Source organism: Leiobunum rupestre, chromosome 7, assembly GCF_980474605.1.
Source record: "Leiobunum rupestre chromosome 7, qqLeiRupe1.1.hap1, whole genome shotgun sequence".
NCBI lineage: Eukaryota > Metazoa > Arthropoda > Arachnida > Opiliones > Sclerosomatidae > Leiobunum > Leiobunum rupestre.
This window is the reverse complement of record NC_143390.1, coordinates 19,089,050-19,106,777: the sequence shown is the minus strand read 5'-3', so window position 1 is coordinate 19,106,777 and position 17,728 is coordinate 19,089,050. Positions and strand designations below refer to the sequence as shown.

Genomic DNA, 17,728 nt, shown 5'->3' with positions numbered 1-17,728 from the left:
AAGAATAAAAGTCCTTTTGAAAAATGAAAATATTTTCCAAATTGGAAAGTAATTTGGTTAGCTAAAATTAAAATTAACAACAGCTTAGAGTCAATTTTGAAACTATCTATTATATTAGTTGTTTTGAAATAACCGTTAATGTATTTGACACTATGACCAACTCTAATTACCATATTTAGGCAATTTGCCAAAATAAAGCCTATACTACCAAATGTAATAGTTAAATAATAGGACGCAATGAGAAACACAACTGACAAGAGAACCATAATTTTGTTATAACTTTCAATAGCACGACTAGTCATAGTGGCAAATACAAAGCACTCAGTCGGTCCATTCAGCGCAATTAGTATTATATAAAAACAATGCCAACTGAGTAAAATTGGACCCACACCAGTAGCTAAGGTTTTACCACCATATAAGAATAAAACTTGGGAAGAGTAGCTAATACCAAAAGTTAAAGCTAATAATCCTAACAAAAACATCACCTTGCTAACAAGTTTCAAAACCCGGGATACTGGCTCATTATCTTTGCTTGGTTCGCCTCTGTTTAATGACTGAGCAAAATATAAGTAACAACTTTCTTCTATTGGTTGGAATATAAACCGGGCTGCTAAAGAACCCAAATTATTCACAATGTCGTAAACACCTTGTTCTGAAAAGGAGAGAATATTGAAAATTGTCATTACGTATCGTTCTCCTTCTGTTAAAAGCTGTTTCACGAATGATTGTTTGAAGAAACTTATCACCAACATTAGCAAATCTCTATCAAACCATTTGTCATTAAATTTAGTTGGAAATAAACTTCTAAAGTTTTTCAAAGGAAAATGTCCATTATACTGAAGTTTAACAAAATAAACGAAATAAATTACACAATAAAGTAAAGATGACATTACTTGTCCACAAGCAAATGCAGCCACTCCATATTTTGGATAATAAATAGCTGCCATTGCCATAAAAACACAGCGAGTAGTTAAAGAGAGTCCTTCAGCAAATATCCGGAGCCTTACAAAGTTATAGAGCTGGCCAAGAACAAATAATGGTTCAGCAAACATTTCAATGAAAACACTAAGAACCATACTGTTAACACCAAGTTCATAGCTCAAAATTTTATTTTGGTCAGGCTGGGATAACAGATTTAACCATATATACTTTAATGCTAATCCGAAGACAGCTGAAATGGGTACTGTCAACCACATCATATTAATGATGAATGTGGGAGAATCTTTGGCTTTACTACTAACACTAGCACGTCTAAATGCTTCTCTAGTTAAAAATTGTGTTGTAGTATAAAGGAGAGTTAACCGGACATTGACAACCCCTAAAACATCACGGCTCATATAATGAACAATAAAAGAGTTTGTGATGAAAGTTATTATTCGTAAGAGGATTTGTAAAATTATGTTATAGGAAGTCGACCGCGCTGCGTTGGCTAGCAAAACCCTATTGCTGTTTTTGCTTTTCTCCTCCATGATTTTTGAGACTTGAAAAGGCCAAGGCTTATATCAAACTTGACACTCAAAGAACAACTGCGTTTTCCATCTTAGATCTGATTTATCAAACGCATTAGGTACGCTTAAAGTTAATTTGATTTTAAATTTAATACGGAACTTTCAACCAATAAACCGAAAACTTTGACTTATTGCATAGCGGCGTGGAGTCGTGGACAACAGATAGTTAGCGGACGATACAAATACTGTTCTGTTGCCAAAATTTGATTGTCGACGGCGTGGCGCCATCTATCCCATGGTTAGCGTAAATTCAGAGATTATATTTAAAAGCTTTGGATAAGAAGTATCTCACTAATTTATTTTCATTAAATCGAAGAATTTCGCTAGATAACTTAGTTTATGCCACTATGGATGACGATGTAGCAGTCAGTTTGATGGGAAAACTGGAAATATTGAAAGAAATTAGAACGAGAACGATTCAGCTGGAAAAACTTAAACTAAGGCTTAGGCAAGAAGTGGAGTCTACAGAAACTGAGGAGAAATGCTTACAAGAATATCGCCACGAAATGGAACTCCTACTTCAAGAAAAAATGGCCCACGTCGAAGAACTTCGTCAAATCCACGCCGATATAAATGCCATGGAGAATGTCATCAAACAGTCTGAAGAGGACCGGAACAAACATTTGGAAACTGCTAAGCAATTTCACCAGGAATATCGACCAGTAAAGGACCTAGTTGACAAAATGAGATGTGATATTGGCCTGCACAAACTACCGGAACTTCATGAAGAGGATGAAAACTTCAAACCAGATTTCTTTGATAAACAAAAGACTGAATGGCAGAGTGAAGTAGCAGACACCGTGATTCCTCCTTCACTGGCTGCGGCAGCTGCAGCAGCTCAGCAATTACAAGTCCATGGAAGACCTAAAATGACCCCTGATCATGCCAGACCCCATCATCAACCTTCAGCAGCATTTAGACAACAGCCTCCACCCATGAAATCATGCCTTAGTTGTCATCAACAGATCCATCGTAATGCTCCCATTTGCCCACTTTGCAAAGCTAAAAGCAGATCGAGAAACCCTAAGAAACCCAAACGCAAATTGGAGGATTAAATTTGTCATGGAAAAAAAAATTGAAATAACAAATAAAAAGTCTATTTGAATCTTATTCTAATCCAAAAAATGACTTTTTCCAAATTGAAAGACTAGAGTTTTTTCATCATAAAATCATTAAATAATTTACGTACTACTATCATGCATGTGCCAAATGTACAACCAAAATGAATGTAATTTTATCTTTTAATCTCTTTTTAAGTTCCTATGTACAACAGTATTTTCATGTTTTAAATTAAAACCTTTTTATAACATTACCTTCATTTTTATCACTCATACATATCAACCTCAAAAACAAGTGGTATTTTTTTCAGTAAAAATTTGTGCTTATAAAATACATTGTGATATTTCCACTGCAATGTGTTCCTTCGTTTATTCGAAAATATATTTTAAATGTGTCAACATTATTGCTTGACAGTTCCTTCAAATATGAAGTTTATCATGTTCAAAGCACTTTAAGGCATTGCTTCCGTGTTTGTGGGATTCAAATCCATTAAATTCAACTAGCTTCTTCCTCTTCAGCCTAAATTTAATAAAATTAAAAAAAAAATTAATTAACCCAACTCTGAAGTGAGAAAATATCTCTGATTAAAAGCAAAAAGATCGGCACCGATTTTCTGTAAAAAAGAACCAACCCCTAAATGGTTCACTCTATGGTGAGGCCCCAGAGTGTGACGGTTGGAACACTTCTACAGGCGCTGGTAGGTTAAAATTAGACATAACACAATCTCTTACTTTATCAACACCGTTTGGAATACTTTCGGATTCTTCATTCTCCCTTTCAGCTTTGAGATCTTTCAGAATCCGTTGTTGAGTCTTTTGAGAATTTTTAATCCTTTCTTGTAATATCTAAACAAAAAATTTATTATTAGAGTGAAAAAACAAACAAACAAACAATTGTTAAAAATGACCTCTTGTCTCCTCTCTTCTGCTTTCTGCTGTTTTTCTTCCAACTCTTCAGGAGAAATAAGATTAGGCAACTGTTCCTCTAGTCTCTGGATTAACAAAAAAGTTTAACTTTTACATTTTTTATATTTTCTTTATAATTAATAATAACATAAGTCCAATAAAAAACCAAAAAAATCTCCATTTAAAAAGCATGGGATTTTATCGGTTTCACAGGGATTTTTTTTAATTTAAATTTCTAATTACAAATTTCGTGATTTTCAAAAAAAAAATAATAAATAAATAAAATTTGTGAAACCGAGAAAATCCCATGCTTTTTTATATGGAATTTTTTTGTTTTAAGTGGTCAAAAACATTTTCGGTTGCCATGGCAAATCTAATGGGTAGTGCAACGTCTTCTTTTGGGAAATTTCATTTCTCGTATAGTTTTACATAACGCCCCACTTTGAACAAAATCGGTAATAAACACCTCGGGTAATGCCCTTGTCCTGAAACACTTTTTATGGAAATGGGAAACCGAAGAACTCAGGGGAAAACCCCTTTAATGAGATTTTAATAAGAAACTAACCTGTAATCTCCTGGGCGGATGTTTCTTAATTATACTTTGTTCGCTTTCATCAAGAGGAATGTCGAAGGCAACTGGCTTAGGCACTGTTCGAAATTGATTAAATTTTAGACACATATTTTACACGGTCTTAATTTGATCGGCCCAGGCATTTTTCTCAAAAACTATACTTTCTAGAAATGTGAAATTTTCAGTATGTACTCTCTCGGGGGAGATCGTTGTTATTCGTAAATTTCACGGTTTTAGAAGTGTTAGTTATGGAACGCTACGTACGTGGCAGACGAAAAGTTTCAATGAGCAAGTTGTAGAGCATACTCGAAAACCATTAATGGAATTGGTATGCTAGAAATCGGACATTTCGTCACTGAAATAATTGGTCATGAAAAACAAACAAAATTGAAACTTTTCGTCTACCCCGTAGCGTTCAAAAACTAAAACTTCTAAAACCGTGAAAAATTTCACGATTTTTCAGAAATTTACAAATAACAACGATCTCCCCCGAGAGAGTACATACTGAAAATTTCACATTTCTAGAAAGTATAGTTTTTGAGAAAAATGCCTGGGCCGATCAAATTAAGACACCCTGATATACGGAAAAGGCAGTAGACAGAAACTTTGCGTTTCATAGTTCGTCAATAAATTTTTTCCCCATTCCGGCGCGTCAATTGGGGGGACTCCTGTCTAGAACCTTACGTCTAGTGGTAGAGACTTAAAAAATCTTAAGGTAAGAGTAGAAGAATCCAACCGGGTTGAACGGGTTCCACGACGGTTATTGTGGTCCCTTCTGGCGCTAGTGTGGTCGTCGCGGCTTTGGAAGCTCCGCATCCCATCATTTGACCGGGTTGTCACTGTCTATCCCAACCACTGATACATGTTTTTGAAACTGTTCTTTCTTCAAGTCGAAAGACCTATACCTAAATACAATACATTACTGAAAATTAAATTTCGATAACACAAAAATTTCTAAGATATCTTTTACGATGTACCTAAGTATTATCATCGAGATCTTATTTAGAATATATCATTCTAAAACTATTACCATAAGTGAATAATATTTTTACATAAGTGTGACACTTCCTATTCTTCACATGCAAAAGAGCAAATAATAATAAATAATAATAATCAGTTAGGCTAATACCCAAGGCACCACCCAAGTTATCTAGCGACTTAAAATGTATTTAAACAGATGAGTAGGAGGGTGGTGGCAAGCCCTTAATGCCGTTACACAAGACCCACTGCATTACGGGCTTTATCGCCGTTTTGCGTCCATTTGCTAACGCGTCACACGTAGCCTTTGACAGCACCTCGCTAGGGGAAGATTTCTTCTTGTGATGAATAATATTATTATTAAAGACTTACGCTATTACATATAAGTAAAAAGAGAGCTATTTTTACGTTTCGCATCATATTACACGGATTAATACAAGCGATAAATTTTTGTACCATAAGATAATAACCATAACTAAGAATATTCCTATGATTTTAATATTAATTTTTTTACCGAACCTTTTACCGACCCTAAAATTATGGGTCAGCTCCTAGTTGGACTCGCAACCATGCAAACTGATTAGTTCATTATCATCTTTTAGAGTAGTTTACACGCTAGGGGACTCTATGCTGAACTAAACCTGGATTTCGCAATCAGTTCGGTGATCATTTTTGCCCAGAGTCACACATTACGTTTCTTATGATCGTGCACTTCAAGCTTGCAGAGATAGAGAAAGAAATATGTTATAAACTTCTAGATAAAAGTACTTATAGAGACTACCACGATAAAGCGTGATTGACTTGCTTTTCCTTAATAAACATATCAAATTTATTTTGGGGGTATTCCAAGAAGAGTTGTGTTGTTTCTTAGTGGTGGTTTCCATAGCAACAAGACCATTTCCTTATCGTGTAAAGGGGAATGTGAAAGTGACAATAATTTTCGCCTGTCTGGTTTCCGAGGACCTCAATTTTCGCCTTACGGATGGGCCGGTTCCGGAACAGTGGCGTCTTTGCGTGTTCGCCTATTATCTTCGAATCTAACGCTTCGAGGCTTTAGGGAAAATTAAAGCTTGCGTCCAGGGATTATTTCAGGCAAATCAATGGACTAGTATCGACCAAGATCCGCTTCCATACCTGTTTTTATATTAAACCTGTACTAATCCTTTAGATTTACTCTACGTGTATCTCTAGAGAATCATTAACCTTCTCAGAAATTAGTTTAACTATTTAAATATATGGTTTTTTTAACCCGGATTGCATATACCTTTCCGTTCGATACTTACTATATGACTTCCACTACTGCTAAGTCGATATTGTATAAATTTATTTCCAATTTGAATAAATCGACTATTAAAACGCCCGCGTCTCTTTCGACTAGTCCGATATAAACGAAAATGAAGTGTAACAAGTGTTGTCGATTAGTCACTTCCACGTGGAAGTGGAAATTCACCGTCTGCGAGGATCTGTAAAATGATCATTTCCTACTGACTCCTTTCAAATCTTCATCCCCTCCCTGTTTTTTCAAGTCCATTGGCCTCGCGCGTACGTACATTACAAGCGTGTCTAGAAACTTCAACGTTTTTATCTGGATCTCGTAGACCTTTTTTTCATCGGCCTAAACAACACCACGTATTTCTAAATGCACAATACGCGTGAAATCTACGTATATAGAACTGTAGATAGCTTCTGTCCAAACTATTTACGTATTCCTGTCATAATCCAATAACGATCGACCTAACTATTTAAGTTGCCGTTTTCGGGTGAGCCGACTAAAACGTTCCCAAAATTGGATGCCAAAAAAAAAACCACGCTGATATGTGAAATATAGGACAATATTCTCGCACGTAAGAAACCAATACGTCTAAACTATAAACCTGAGAATCGAATACATCGCGTGCTATTTTAGAAACGATATTCGTTGTTGACTCGTACTATTGTCGGGTCTAAGTAGGGTTTTTAACCAAAGAGTTTTATGTAGGAACCCCCCCCCCCATATAAAAACGAAGTGTTAAATGGGATTTCGTAATCTGTAGTGTGCAAAGGTTTTCGATATTATTTAAGATACCTAGAGTACCTAAAATGGGAAAGACAATTTAACTTATCCAAAGCTTTAATACGAAATGCTCTAATATTTATTATTTTATTGCAATATTATTTAAGATATCTAGATTACGCTAAAATGTGAAAAGACCATTTATCTTCTAGTATTTAATTGTTATTTTTACAGCTTTGGTTTTGGCTATCTTTAAAGGGCCCAAAGCTTTAAATGGACAGGTTACGAAATGCCCTAACGTTTATTTTTAATGTAAGGGTTTTTAGTATTAACCAAAATCAGGATTAGACTGGTAATTATCTCACTTAAATTGCAAAAAATAAATTGTCAAAACCAATTTTAACAATAACTAAAATGACTTGAGGACTGAAAATGTTTGGTAGTACTCAATTTTAGAACTACCACTAAAGTAGGCACTACACCCCTAGAAAGGATCCAAAAAACCATATTGTACAGTAAACTGAGGTAAAACCCTCCGATATTTTAACAAAAAACCAGATAGGGTACAGTCAATAAACACGAATATGGTGACATATACAAGCTATCTTTATCGTCTCTAACTATCTAAATAATTATAATTAATAAAATAAAAACATACCTCGAGAGATAAGCTCGACAATTGTAGGAGGTTTAAGACACAAGCCCTTCTGAAGTCAGATATTTGCAAAGAAAATGAATGTTGGGAATTTGGAGAAAACGGCGGCCGGTCGATTCGACGCGTGCGCGACTCGATCAAACAACAAACGAACGGACTCCAACCGAAGCCAACTTTGGTCGCTGACCATCTGACCATGTCGGGCTACGGATTTTGGGCTTTAGTCGCCCGACTCGCACGCCGTGCCTACTACGAGGAATTCGCGTGATCCAATCGCACGCTTCGTCAGAAAAGGAACGTTTTTAGCCAGAAATTTGTCCAACGAACGTCCAACATATTTCATTTCCGTAGTTTTGGTGGATAGGAAGTCAGAATAATCGGTATATATAGTTACAGGAAATAGTCACTTAACTAATAATTGGTAATTACTTCATAAAATAACATAACGTATTTTACAAAAATTTCAATTTTTATTATTTTATATTTTCTATACAACGCGTTTGAAAAAGAACCAAAATAGTCTGGCACTTTTTTTTTAATAGTTAGTGAAATTAGTTTCGGGGGCAATTAAAAAGAAAATGTATCCTTAAAAGATATCTACGAAAAATCGTTATGGCAATATAAAAAGCGAGTTTTTCCATCTTAATTTTTGTAAAAAATAAATAAAAGAAAATTTGATTTTTTTTTAAAAAAGTGACTTAAAAGTGGGGCGATAATATTAATTATAATATATAAGGCATTTCTTATATACACACAAAAATTCCTAGCATTTCTCCTTACAAAAATATATTCTTTTTTAGATTTTTTTTTCATATTTTGCATATGGTTAAGCTTTCACTTTTTCGCGAATAACCAAAAGTTTTCTCAAAATTTTAGTATCCTCTTTTTAATATTTCTAAAAAGTTTTAATTTCCGTAGCTACCGTACGAAAAAATCACCGAGTTGTTTTTGCATTTTGCGTTTTAAAATCGAGCCATTGTCTCGAAGAGGTCAGGGGACTTTAAAACTGACCACGGTCCGAAGCTCTCAAAAGTCTTTGCGCGGACACTCGAGAATTGGTATTTAAGTAATTTCCGAATAAAAAAGCCCCGTAAAGGGTTCGTTAATATCTGGATGGTTATATTAGGTTATTTACACCAAACTGTCGCGCGATGTCGCCACTGAAGAGTTTGCAAGCAATAATTGCGATCAATGACTAACAAGGCTGTACGCCGTTCCCGTTCTTTTCCACGTGTTCCGTGGCCGCAGTGTGCCTTTCGGTCGCGTCGTAGGTCTGCAAGAAATACACGGTCAGTTAGCGATTTTATAGCCTTAGAACTATGACATGAACATACTTTGTACGTGGGGTTATCGTAGGCTGCCTCTGAAGGAGACCTGGTGATGGGAGCTTTGGCGCTAGACTGTCGCCTCAGCAAAATGACCAGTAGAATGACGAAGCCCAAGGCGGCCACGGCTGCGATGACCGCTACCACGATCAGGGCAATGTAGTAGGACTTACTCTCTTCGTCGTTACCACCCTCGCGACCCTGGAGAGCCTCCGCTAAGTTGGCTAATAATTTAAAAGAATCATTCGCGATCAGTAAGGAAAAAGGATTCCATGGTTGTAGCGGTTGTATAAGTACATACCAGAAGGTTCATCAAAGGGCACCTTAACACCTGGTGGCGCCGCCTTCGTCATTATTTCCAAGACATTGGAAGCGATGGTCTTTCCATTCGTCAAGTACAAATCGACCCACACCTTGTACCTGAGAAACAAAAGTATGAGTAAACGAGGAAACACTTGTATTCGAGTTGCAAGAGTTAAGCTACCTTCTTCCTGGTTTTAAGTGGTCTAGTGGTATTTTTCCGTCCGCCGCGAGGCTCTTATAGACCTGCGTTTCGTCAGCGTCCGTGTCGCTCTTGAAGGTGACCTTAGCCACGTTAACGTGGTTTTCGTAAGGCATAGGAACTCCCTGAACGGCTAAATCCGTAGAGAAAGATCCGACAGAAGCCGATTTCAACGAAACGTTGATGTCCACTACAAAATATTTCAATTATTATAAGTTAGCCTTTACTCTAAAAACTTGAGCGTGCTTACTCTTTTTGGGTGATGGAGGAGTTTTGACTTCCAACGTTTTACTAGCGACTAAATGAGTGGAAAGATGGTCCGGCGAATCAAGTTCCATTTCAACCTGGTAAGTGGCACTAGGTTCCAGATCCCTTATGACGTAAGAGGTGACGTCACGATGGATCATTGGAGTAGTTTTCCACGCTAAGGGGTCACCTGCCGATCCTCTGGTCGGAAGCATTTTGTATTTGAGGCGAACTCCGTCTATGAATTTCTTCTCTTCCGCTTCGAAGGGTCTCCAACTGATCTTGATGGCGTTCTCGCCGTCCATAGGTTGACTAGTTAACATGGCGTCCACTAATATCATGGGTGGCAGAGTCGATGACGATCCTACAGTTGTGGATTCCGAACTGGTCAGATCATTGGTAGATTCTAAGACATACGTCATTTATAAATGAAATTATATTGCCTTCATTAAGGGTAAGAATAAAGAAATATCTTAATTTACCGGCTGGCATCTTTAGCTTGAAGACTTCGCTCTCTGGTCCCGAATGCAAAGCGTCAATGGCCAAAGATACTTGGAAGAAATAAGTCGTACCCGGTCGGAGACCAGCGAGATGATATTCGATGTTAGCGGTGTCGAAAAGCCTCTGAGGACGGGCGAATTTTTGAAGGTGCCAGGAATCCCGAGGAACATTAGGATCGGTGGTAAAACGCAGCTCGGCGTGACCAGCGAGACCAACCAATAAACTGGGCAATGAGAAGCGTAGGCGAATAGCGGTGGAATTCAAAGCCACTACGCTCACATTCTCCAAACCTTTTCCTAAATAAAAACGTATCAAATGTTAATGGGACACGCAAAAAGAGCGCTTTAACAAATAAGTTATCCAACAAACGAACGACCGGAAGTCTTTACATGCGGGAAAAGCTTTTCGGCCGAACCCAATCAAGACAATCTTTCAATAAAATTGACCACACCAACATTTATCAATTTTTGGAATTTCGATTCACGATTAAAACTTTACCAGGGAAGGTAGGTTTGACATTTGACCAAAACAAGAACACATTTTTGTTTGGGGATCAGTGGCGTATAGAATGGCTTGCGTGTTTACCTGAAAGAGAATTGTTACAGACGACGTAGGGGCACATGACGGGGTCGTCGGGGGTCACGAGGACGGGGCGGGGGCACTGGGGCGAGGGCAATCGAAACCGATCGGGAATGACCGGGCAGCCGCCAGTGCAGTCCACCTCTGACCTCTGACCCTTGCTGGGAGCCGGGGCTCCTAAGAGGGCTGGCTGAGAGGAAGGCCGACAGGTGCAAAGCCTCCTGAGAGAACCTTTCCGAGCCTCCCATTGCTCGTTGGGCCGGTAACGTTTGCCGTTATACTGACAGAAGTCTTCTGTTTAGAAACATTTTTAGTTTTAGTTTAGACTAACACACAATTTTACGTGAACCGATAACATTTAGTTTTAAGTTTCCATTTTAGATTCAATAGTTTAGACTATATTTCTAATATTTGTTTACCACCGACCTATCAACGCGTTTATCACGCTAAATTTTTTTTATCACAGAAGGTAATTTTAGCTCGCGATTTAGTTTCACGTTTTACGCGTTCATTTACCATGGTTGAATCTTTTATATTTTTTATATTGCAGGACGTAATTCATTATTTTATATTTCTTCGCTAACCAATATATTGAAATCGGCCCGAATATAAAAACAAATGTTTTTAGATGGGTATAACTAACCTCTGTCGTTTCCAACTGCAACGTTGGACAAATCGTGTTGTCCTGGCACGTTATTTCGGTTAGGCTTCTCAGTTGGAATGGGCGGCCGGCAGATCCAGTGTTGACAACAAGGGTCCCCGGGAACTCTTCCTTTGTAGGCCATGGAAGGGGGACAATTCAAATTGGGTGGCGGAGTCTGGGTTAACTGAGGGCAGCGTTGTTCGCAAGTGACGTTTCCATTAACGCAGACGCAACGAGTGCCGCAATCCAGCAACTCTTGAGGAACTTGTTGGAAGTTGCTTAGTTGCATGCCGTTAAATCGACACGAGCCGTCTGAAAGAATGGAAATTTAAATTGTAATACGCTTTTTTAAACGTTGATTATCGAGCTTTTCCCATACCATTTTTGCATTTGGCTGGTGGGCAGCACTTAGGAGGAGTGGGAACGAAATCGGGGTCAATTTCCCATTCGAGGCACTCGCTGACGTGAGCTGGGAAATGATGAGGACATTCTACGACGGCGCAATTGACTCGCAAGTCACGACCACACTGACAAACTGCCCTACAAGAGTCGTAAAATTCTTCGCCTACGTGAAATCGGCGACCTTTGAAGTCGCACATGGGAGTAGGAACGCTTAAAGCTAAAACGAAAGTTACAATTACGTTTTAGAAAGCGGGTAATATAACGGGCTATAAACGAATGAAAACGTCGCTTACGATTGACGGCGTTGTTGCAAAGAATGTAGGGACATAAACACGGATCATCTGGAGTCACCAAAACGGAGTGAGGGCAGTCCGGTGTCGGGTGTTGTACGCTGGCTGGAATTGGCGAACAGCCTCCGTTGCATTCGATGATCGTGGTTCCATTCGACCTCATGGCGCAAGTACACACCTTCCGGGTACATCCCTCTCCTAATTCCCAGGTATCGCCCAAGGCGTGTCGGAATCCTTCGTCAGATACGCAGTTAGCGTCAGAGTTCGGGGTTAAAGGCACTCGAGGTCTAATGGCTTCCGGCGGAACTCTTTGATCCGTGTCTATTGAAGAGAAGTGTCTTATTTAACATCTTGTTTTAATTGAACATAGTGCGTCTGTTATCGAGGTCATTTATTATGTATTGAGAATAATTACCTCGATTGCTGTCTCCGTCACAGTAAGGAATGGTACAGCAAGGGTCATCAGGGGCGGGACCCCACCTACAATGTTCGTAGCCAACCGTATCTAAGTACTGTTCACAGCGATCTTGACACTGAATGAGACCCTTCTCTTGACAAACGCATTTGTATTGACAACCGTCGTAGAACACTTGACCAATTTCGTAGGTGGAATTGCGATGGAAACAGCCCTTAAAGACCGATTGAACAGCTGAAATACAAGCAATAAGGAAAATTAATCAGCGGTTAGAGGGGTGAATAATTAATATACGCTCTCAATGGAAATCGAAATCATATCTAGTTCAAATTTCTAAGCTCTGAAAAAGTTGATTTGGGACAAGCTTACAATTTTCACCACGAGATAACTCCGATTTCAATTGGAAGCGGGTATTGTTATAATACCTTTTGAGAAGGTTTTGACATTAACTGTATTACTGTACAGAGATTTCTCTGGCATATCACTAACGGCGTGGACGTGTTTCCTAACTTTGAAAAAGTACTCAGTCTCTGGCTCTAGCCCATCAATGTCAACTTGGAATACGTTGGGTGAAAGCTTTTGCATGTCTCCGAGTTTCAGGCTCTCTTTTTTCCAGGTGGCGTCGCTGTTGATAGATCCTTCTTTGGACGGGGAGTACCACACTTGAATGACGTTGTTAGCGGTGGGCGATGAGGAATCATTAACCATCTCGCTTCCGGCGAGACTCAATCTCAACCTAACTGTGGTGGCATTCTGAGGTTCTACCGAATCTATAATCAGTTTCAGTTCGTCCACGTTCTGGACAGCGTCCAAATCGCCGGGTCGTTCGCATATCATAATTTTACAGCAAGAGTCGTTTGGATCGACCACCTCGTGACACACCGCGTTGTCATCCGACGAAGCGGTCAACGGACAACGTGGTAGACAAGAAACGCGACCAGGACCGTCGCACGTACATCGAGCGTCGCAACCGTCTTCGAATTTCTCGCCTCGGGAGTAACTTTTATTGTTATACTCGCAGCCGTCAAGACGCACTGGAACTGAATAAATAATTGCCCGTGATTTAACTGAAAAAAGAAATACTAACTGTAAATTAATAAGTACCTTTTTTCATCATATTTGGTAAATCGTTCGTTGATTCATTTTTGGGGGTGACTTCAGTCGTAATTAGAACGATTTCGTCGTCCTTTGGGGTGAGTGTGGTCATAGTATCGTCGACCATTCTGGTTTCGGGCGCAATCTGTAATCGATGTTTAACTATTATTAAACTAATTTTATAAATATAAATAAAATGCGTAACAATCTTACCAAAGAAATTTGGGTGGTTTCTGGTTGTACCAGCTCTGTGATTACTTCTACGGTTTCGTTGGATTTCGTTTCACCTTCTACCTTTGACATTTCTGGCAAAATGGTAGTTCCGTATACGGCTTCTTCGATAGAATCGGTCCTGGGTTGGTTTTCCACAAAAATTGGGGAAGTTGATCCTCCAGCTGTAGTCGTTTCGGGTTCAGTCGTCTTTGTATCGTTATATTTGACCTCCAAAAGGATTGTTGTTGGAGATTCGGAACTGGTTTCGGAGACCGTAGTAGTTACTTCGTCCAGTTGCAAACTACGCTGGGTGGAGGCGTTCCGGGCACTCGTGGTCGATTCTTTGCCATCGGTTTCATTGAAGTTTGATGTAGACTCGAAAACGGGGGGTACTGGAAGGATCGTGGTAAGTTCCTCCGTAGTTTCGCAGGCCAGTATCTTACAACACGAGTCCAAAGGATCCGGGACCAGATCGCACAAGGGATCTCGACTGGCGACGTCGGAAGCGTTGGCGTCTTTATGATGAGCCAGTTGTGACGCGGCGAAGGAACATCTGGGACTACAGCTGACTTCCAAGTCATCCCCACACTTGCACCTCAACTCGCAACCGACGAAGAACTGTTCGCCTCTTTCGTGAGTGGCGTTTCCATAAGTACAAACGTTCGCTTTGGCCGATTTCTCCGAAGCTTCACCTGCGAACATTTATTTGTTAAGTTCCCATTCTCAGTTAATTAAATAATAAAAAACCCACTTTTTTGACACCCTTCCAAAGAGTTCGGGTCGCCGTCGTAACCATCTTCGCAAACGCATTTCGGTAAAGCTTCTTTAATCACGCATTTGGAATTGATGCCGCAAAAAACCGAATCGCAAGAGTCTAATCGAATAAATTGAAGTTGGAGTTATGTCAGAACAGAAGTTAAGAGGCAGTGAGGAAAATAAGTAAAATTAAAAAACTAACTTTTAACGGGTGATACGTCGGTACAAGTCATGCCACCGCAATAATTGGGGCAGCATTTAAAATTAGGACCTTCCGGGCCACACTGATGGTCGTGGGTGCATTCCTTCGGACACTTATCGTCCGTTTGATTGTCGGGTGTCCCAATGTGGATTACTTCCGGGCAAGAACCAGAATTCTCGGCGAAGGTTACGCCTTGAAAAATTATAAAACGAAAGCCGGGTTATTTATCGAGATTTAGAACGTAGGCGTCAGCTCTTTTATTCGGCGTCGCGGAGGGGGTGGTGACCGATGTTATTTACCTTCTCTGGCCCCGAGATTATCTTGAGTACATCTGACGGTGACGCAGCAAGCGTCGGCGTCCAAGGGTGTTTCCGAGCACAGAGGATCCTTGCCCAGGGTTCCGGCTCGGTAATAAGGAGGCAGGCAACGGTCCCGGCACTGACCTTCGTCTTTTCCTTTGCAAGTACAAGCTAGGTCGCAGCCTTCGAAAAATTCCGCGCCCACAATCAACGTCTGATTGTTACGAACGCAACCATCTTGAGATAGAGAAGCGAAAAAAAAAGGTAATTATTATTCCCTACCGAAGATCCGAATATTTCCGTTCGCGCATTTATAATAAGGTTCGCGACTGCCGAGTTCGTCCAACTCGGGTGGGAATGAAAATGAGTCATTGACAAAACAAGACGAAGACGAGAAAAGAGGTTTTTTGACCTCCCTCCAATTGCCACGCCTTCCGAAACTCTTTGTTACTTTAAATATACTTGGCGAGGACGTAAAATATAAACAAATAATTACAATAAATAAAACGTGGTATACCTTCGGTGTAAACAGTGACGACTTCCGAGCCGGGACCCCTCTTTTTGACCTCGGCGTCCTCCCATACCATGACACGCACCTGATACGCCGTGTGCGGTTTCAGTTTGGTAATGGTCATCAACGGTATATTACCAGCCTATAATTAACAGCGTAAACAAGAGATTAAACGAGTCTAGTCGATCGAGGAAGATTAGCATTTTAAGAAACCAGTTTATTTGGCGCGCTCACCTGAACCTGTTCCCATTGCTCGCTCTCATTTTCGAGCTCGCGATATTCGACCACGTAGCCGGATTCGTAATTGGGCAGTTTGAAATCGTCCCAGGCCAGCGTCAAGGAGGAAGGCGTTCGTTGAGTGACCAGAACCTTGGCGGCGTCGGACGGCTCGCGATCCAAACATTTGTACATGACGCAACAAGAGTCATCGGGGTCTGGTACTTCCTCGCACATTGGGTCCTTGAGGGAGCCCGGTCGAAATTGACACCTGTCGTGGCATTCGCTCTGACCTCCTTCCCGGCACGTGCAAGTCCTTTCGCAGCCGTTAGAGTAGAAATTTTCACCCAATCCGACCCAAACGGGACTGTCCGTCGAATTGTTGGAAACGCAGCCATCTGCGTCAGATTGTCGAAATAAACCAAATGGATAAGTCGAGGGAAAAAGTGGACCAACTCAGGTTTTTGAAAGACGTGATTGAACTGGGTTACAACGATAGAATAACAAGTACAAAAACGTAAAAAGAAATCTCAAACAAGTTCGCGTCGTCGACCCCAACCGGGAAACTCTAAAAGGTGCCACTAAACTCAGTTTTAATTGAATCAAGAGTAAATTTAAATCTATAAACGTAGAAGCAATAACAAATCTAATTTCTTCTCGGATATAGAAAAGAGAGCCAGTTTGATTAAAATGACCCGATATCACGTCCACAAAAATGATAAGAAAATAATTAATTGGGAAAAATTCGACCTTGAAGAGAACCTTGAAATACCCAGAGGGCCAAATTTTCATTCTCAATCAAAAATCTCTTTTAACCGCATCCTAGTCGGTATCCCCTTCACCAGCTCGTTCTTTTTTAAAAAATGCCCGACTCATCTCTCGACGTCCTCGGGGCGTTGTAGGACCCCCGAAAAGCTTTTTTTTATAATGAGGGAAGAAGAGTCCTTAATACGCTGGACGCGTTTCGGAACACATTCCGGTTTTCGATATCAGGCGCCCTCCTCCCATTAAAACTTGTCAAGTTACGGATAAAGGTACGATCGCGCGCGTGATACAAATTCATTTCTCGCTCCAAGCTAAAAAATGCCGAGACATTTTAGAAAGAACTGACGTTATAAATTGGGTATTTTTTTCCACTCTGTCTCTGTTCGGCTAAGAGAAGAACTGTCACGTCACTTGGAATTTTTGCTAACGGATAAATATAACCTCCCAGCGTAAAATGCCCCCGTCCCCTCGCGTTTCTTGGAGATGGTTCCTATGTATTTGACTTTCCATTCACATTCTTCCGAGGAGACATTTATATGCAGGGTGTTTCAAAAGAATATGCAAAACGTTTAAGGAGCTGTAGGGGGTGCGTTGAGAAGTATGCCTGTGTTTTTCATCATTTTCCTACGATGAGTTAAAAGAGTGCCAGAGAGCTTCAAAGTGTGGCCTACTAGCCCCTGGAAGTAGGCTGCAACAAGCGCCAAGCCACGCAGCAGGGAATTTAAATAATAATTAAGTTTACTTTTTTACGCTGGTTACCTCGATTGGTTTACAAAGTCCTTAATGTTCCCATTTCCCTGCTGCTTGGTTTTGCGCTTGTGGCAGCCTACTTCCAGGGCTATTAGGCCACACTTTAAAGCTCTCTGGCGCTCTTTTAACTCATCGTAGGAAAATGGTGAAAAAAAACAGGCATACTTCTCAACTCACCCCCTACAACTCCTTTAAATTTTTGCATCACCTTTTGAAACGCCCTGTAGAGACGCGGCTCTAAAATATTTCAGAGTCAGCTCCTGACACGCGGGCTGCGGACGTTAAAATATACACCATTTGTCGCTTTGGGCCATTTCGCTTTCAAGAATGACAAGAACGCCGAAACTTC

General features: G+C 40.1%; 4 protein-coding genes across 6 annotated transcripts in view; 1 reads left to right on the top strand and 3 right to left on the bottom strand.

Moving 5' to 3' along the window:
* Window positions 1-495: 495 nt before the first annotated feature.
* LOC149935007 (man(5)GlcNAc(2)-PP-dolichol translocation protein RFT1) lies at window positions 496-1,662 on the bottom strand. 3 transcript variants are annotated; one of them, XM_090181443.1, is made up of 2 exons: window positions 870-1,662; window positions 496-652 (listed from the first exon to the last, which is right to left on the bottom strand). In XM_090181443.1, exons 1-2 carry the CDS (start codon window positions 1,467-1,469, stop codon window positions 629-631), a joined length of 624 nt encoding a protein of 207 aa, XP_090037569.1. In that variant the 5' UTR covers window positions 1,470-1,662; the 3' UTR covers window positions 496-628. The 3 variants fall into 3 exon arrangements, with proteins under 3 accessions (XP_090037569.1, XP_090037572.1, XP_090037571.1); XM_090181446.1 differs by having other exon boundaries at window positions 894-1,662; XM_090181445.1 differs by having other exon boundaries at window positions 646-804.
* Window positions 1,663-1,751: 89 nt separating this feature from the next.
* On the top strand, window positions 1,752-2,814 carry LOC149935006 (zinc finger C4H2 domain-containing protein). Its single transcript, XM_090181155.1, has one exon. The coding sequence runs from the start codon at window positions 1,856-1,858 to the stop codon at window positions 2,561-2,563; it is 708 nt and encodes a 235-aa protein (XP_090037281.1). The 5' UTR covers window positions 1,752-1,855; the 3' UTR covers window positions 2,564-2,814.
* On the bottom strand, window positions 2,774-4,944 carry LOC149935005 (uncharacterized). Its single transcript, XM_090181156.1, has 5 exons — window positions 4,780-4,944; window positions 4,038-4,120; window positions 3,475-3,558; window positions 3,299-3,412; window positions 2,774-3,086 (listed from the first exon to the last, which is right to left on the bottom strand). The coding sequence occupies exons 1-5, from the start codon at window positions 4,865-4,867 to the stop codon at window positions 3,063-3,065; spliced, it is 393 nt and encodes a 130-aa protein (XP_090037282.1). The 5' UTR covers window positions 4,868-4,944; the 3' UTR covers window positions 2,774-3,062.
* A 3,236-nt stretch (window positions 4,945-8,180) lies between these two features.
* LOC149935004 (uncharacterized) overlaps window positions 8,181-17,728 on the bottom strand; it is a 40,112-nt gene continuing 30,564 nt past the window's right edge. Inside the window, exons 4-22 of the mRNA XM_090153505.1 lie at window positions 15,883-16,262; window positions 15,655-15,790; window positions 15,138-15,374; window positions 14,839-15,030; window positions 14,632-14,754; window positions 13,881-14,572; window positions 13,677-13,812; window positions 12,998-13,612; window positions 12,573-12,806; window positions 12,161-12,478; window positions 11,845-12,084; window positions 11,466-11,777; window positions 10,829-11,116; window positions 10,225-10,539; window positions 9,747-10,148; window positions 9,479-9,686; window positions 9,296-9,414; window positions 9,004-9,218; window positions 8,181-8,942 (exon numbers count right to left, since the gene is read on the bottom strand). Of these exons, the coding sequence (XP_090009631.1) occupies window positions 8,865-8,942; window positions 9,004-9,218; window positions 9,296-9,414; window positions 9,479-9,686; window positions 9,747-10,148; window positions 10,225-10,539; window positions 10,829-11,116; window positions 11,466-11,777; window positions 11,845-12,084; window positions 12,161-12,478; window positions 12,573-12,806; window positions 12,998-13,612; window positions 13,677-13,812; window positions 13,881-14,572; window positions 14,632-14,754; window positions 14,839-15,030; window positions 15,138-15,374; window positions 15,655-15,790; window positions 15,883-16,262 (5,240 nt within the window). The 3' untranslated portion in view covers window positions 8,181-8,864. The remainder of the gene's footprint in view (window positions 8,943-9,003; window positions 9,219-9,295; window positions 9,415-9,478; window positions 9,687-9,746; window positions 10,149-10,224; window positions 10,540-10,828; window positions 11,117-11,465; window positions 11,778-11,844; window positions 12,085-12,160; window positions 12,479-12,572; window positions 12,807-12,997; window positions 13,613-13,676; window positions 13,813-13,880; window positions 14,573-14,631; window positions 14,755-14,838; window positions 15,031-15,137; window positions 15,375-15,654; window positions 15,791-15,882; window positions 16,263-17,728) is intronic.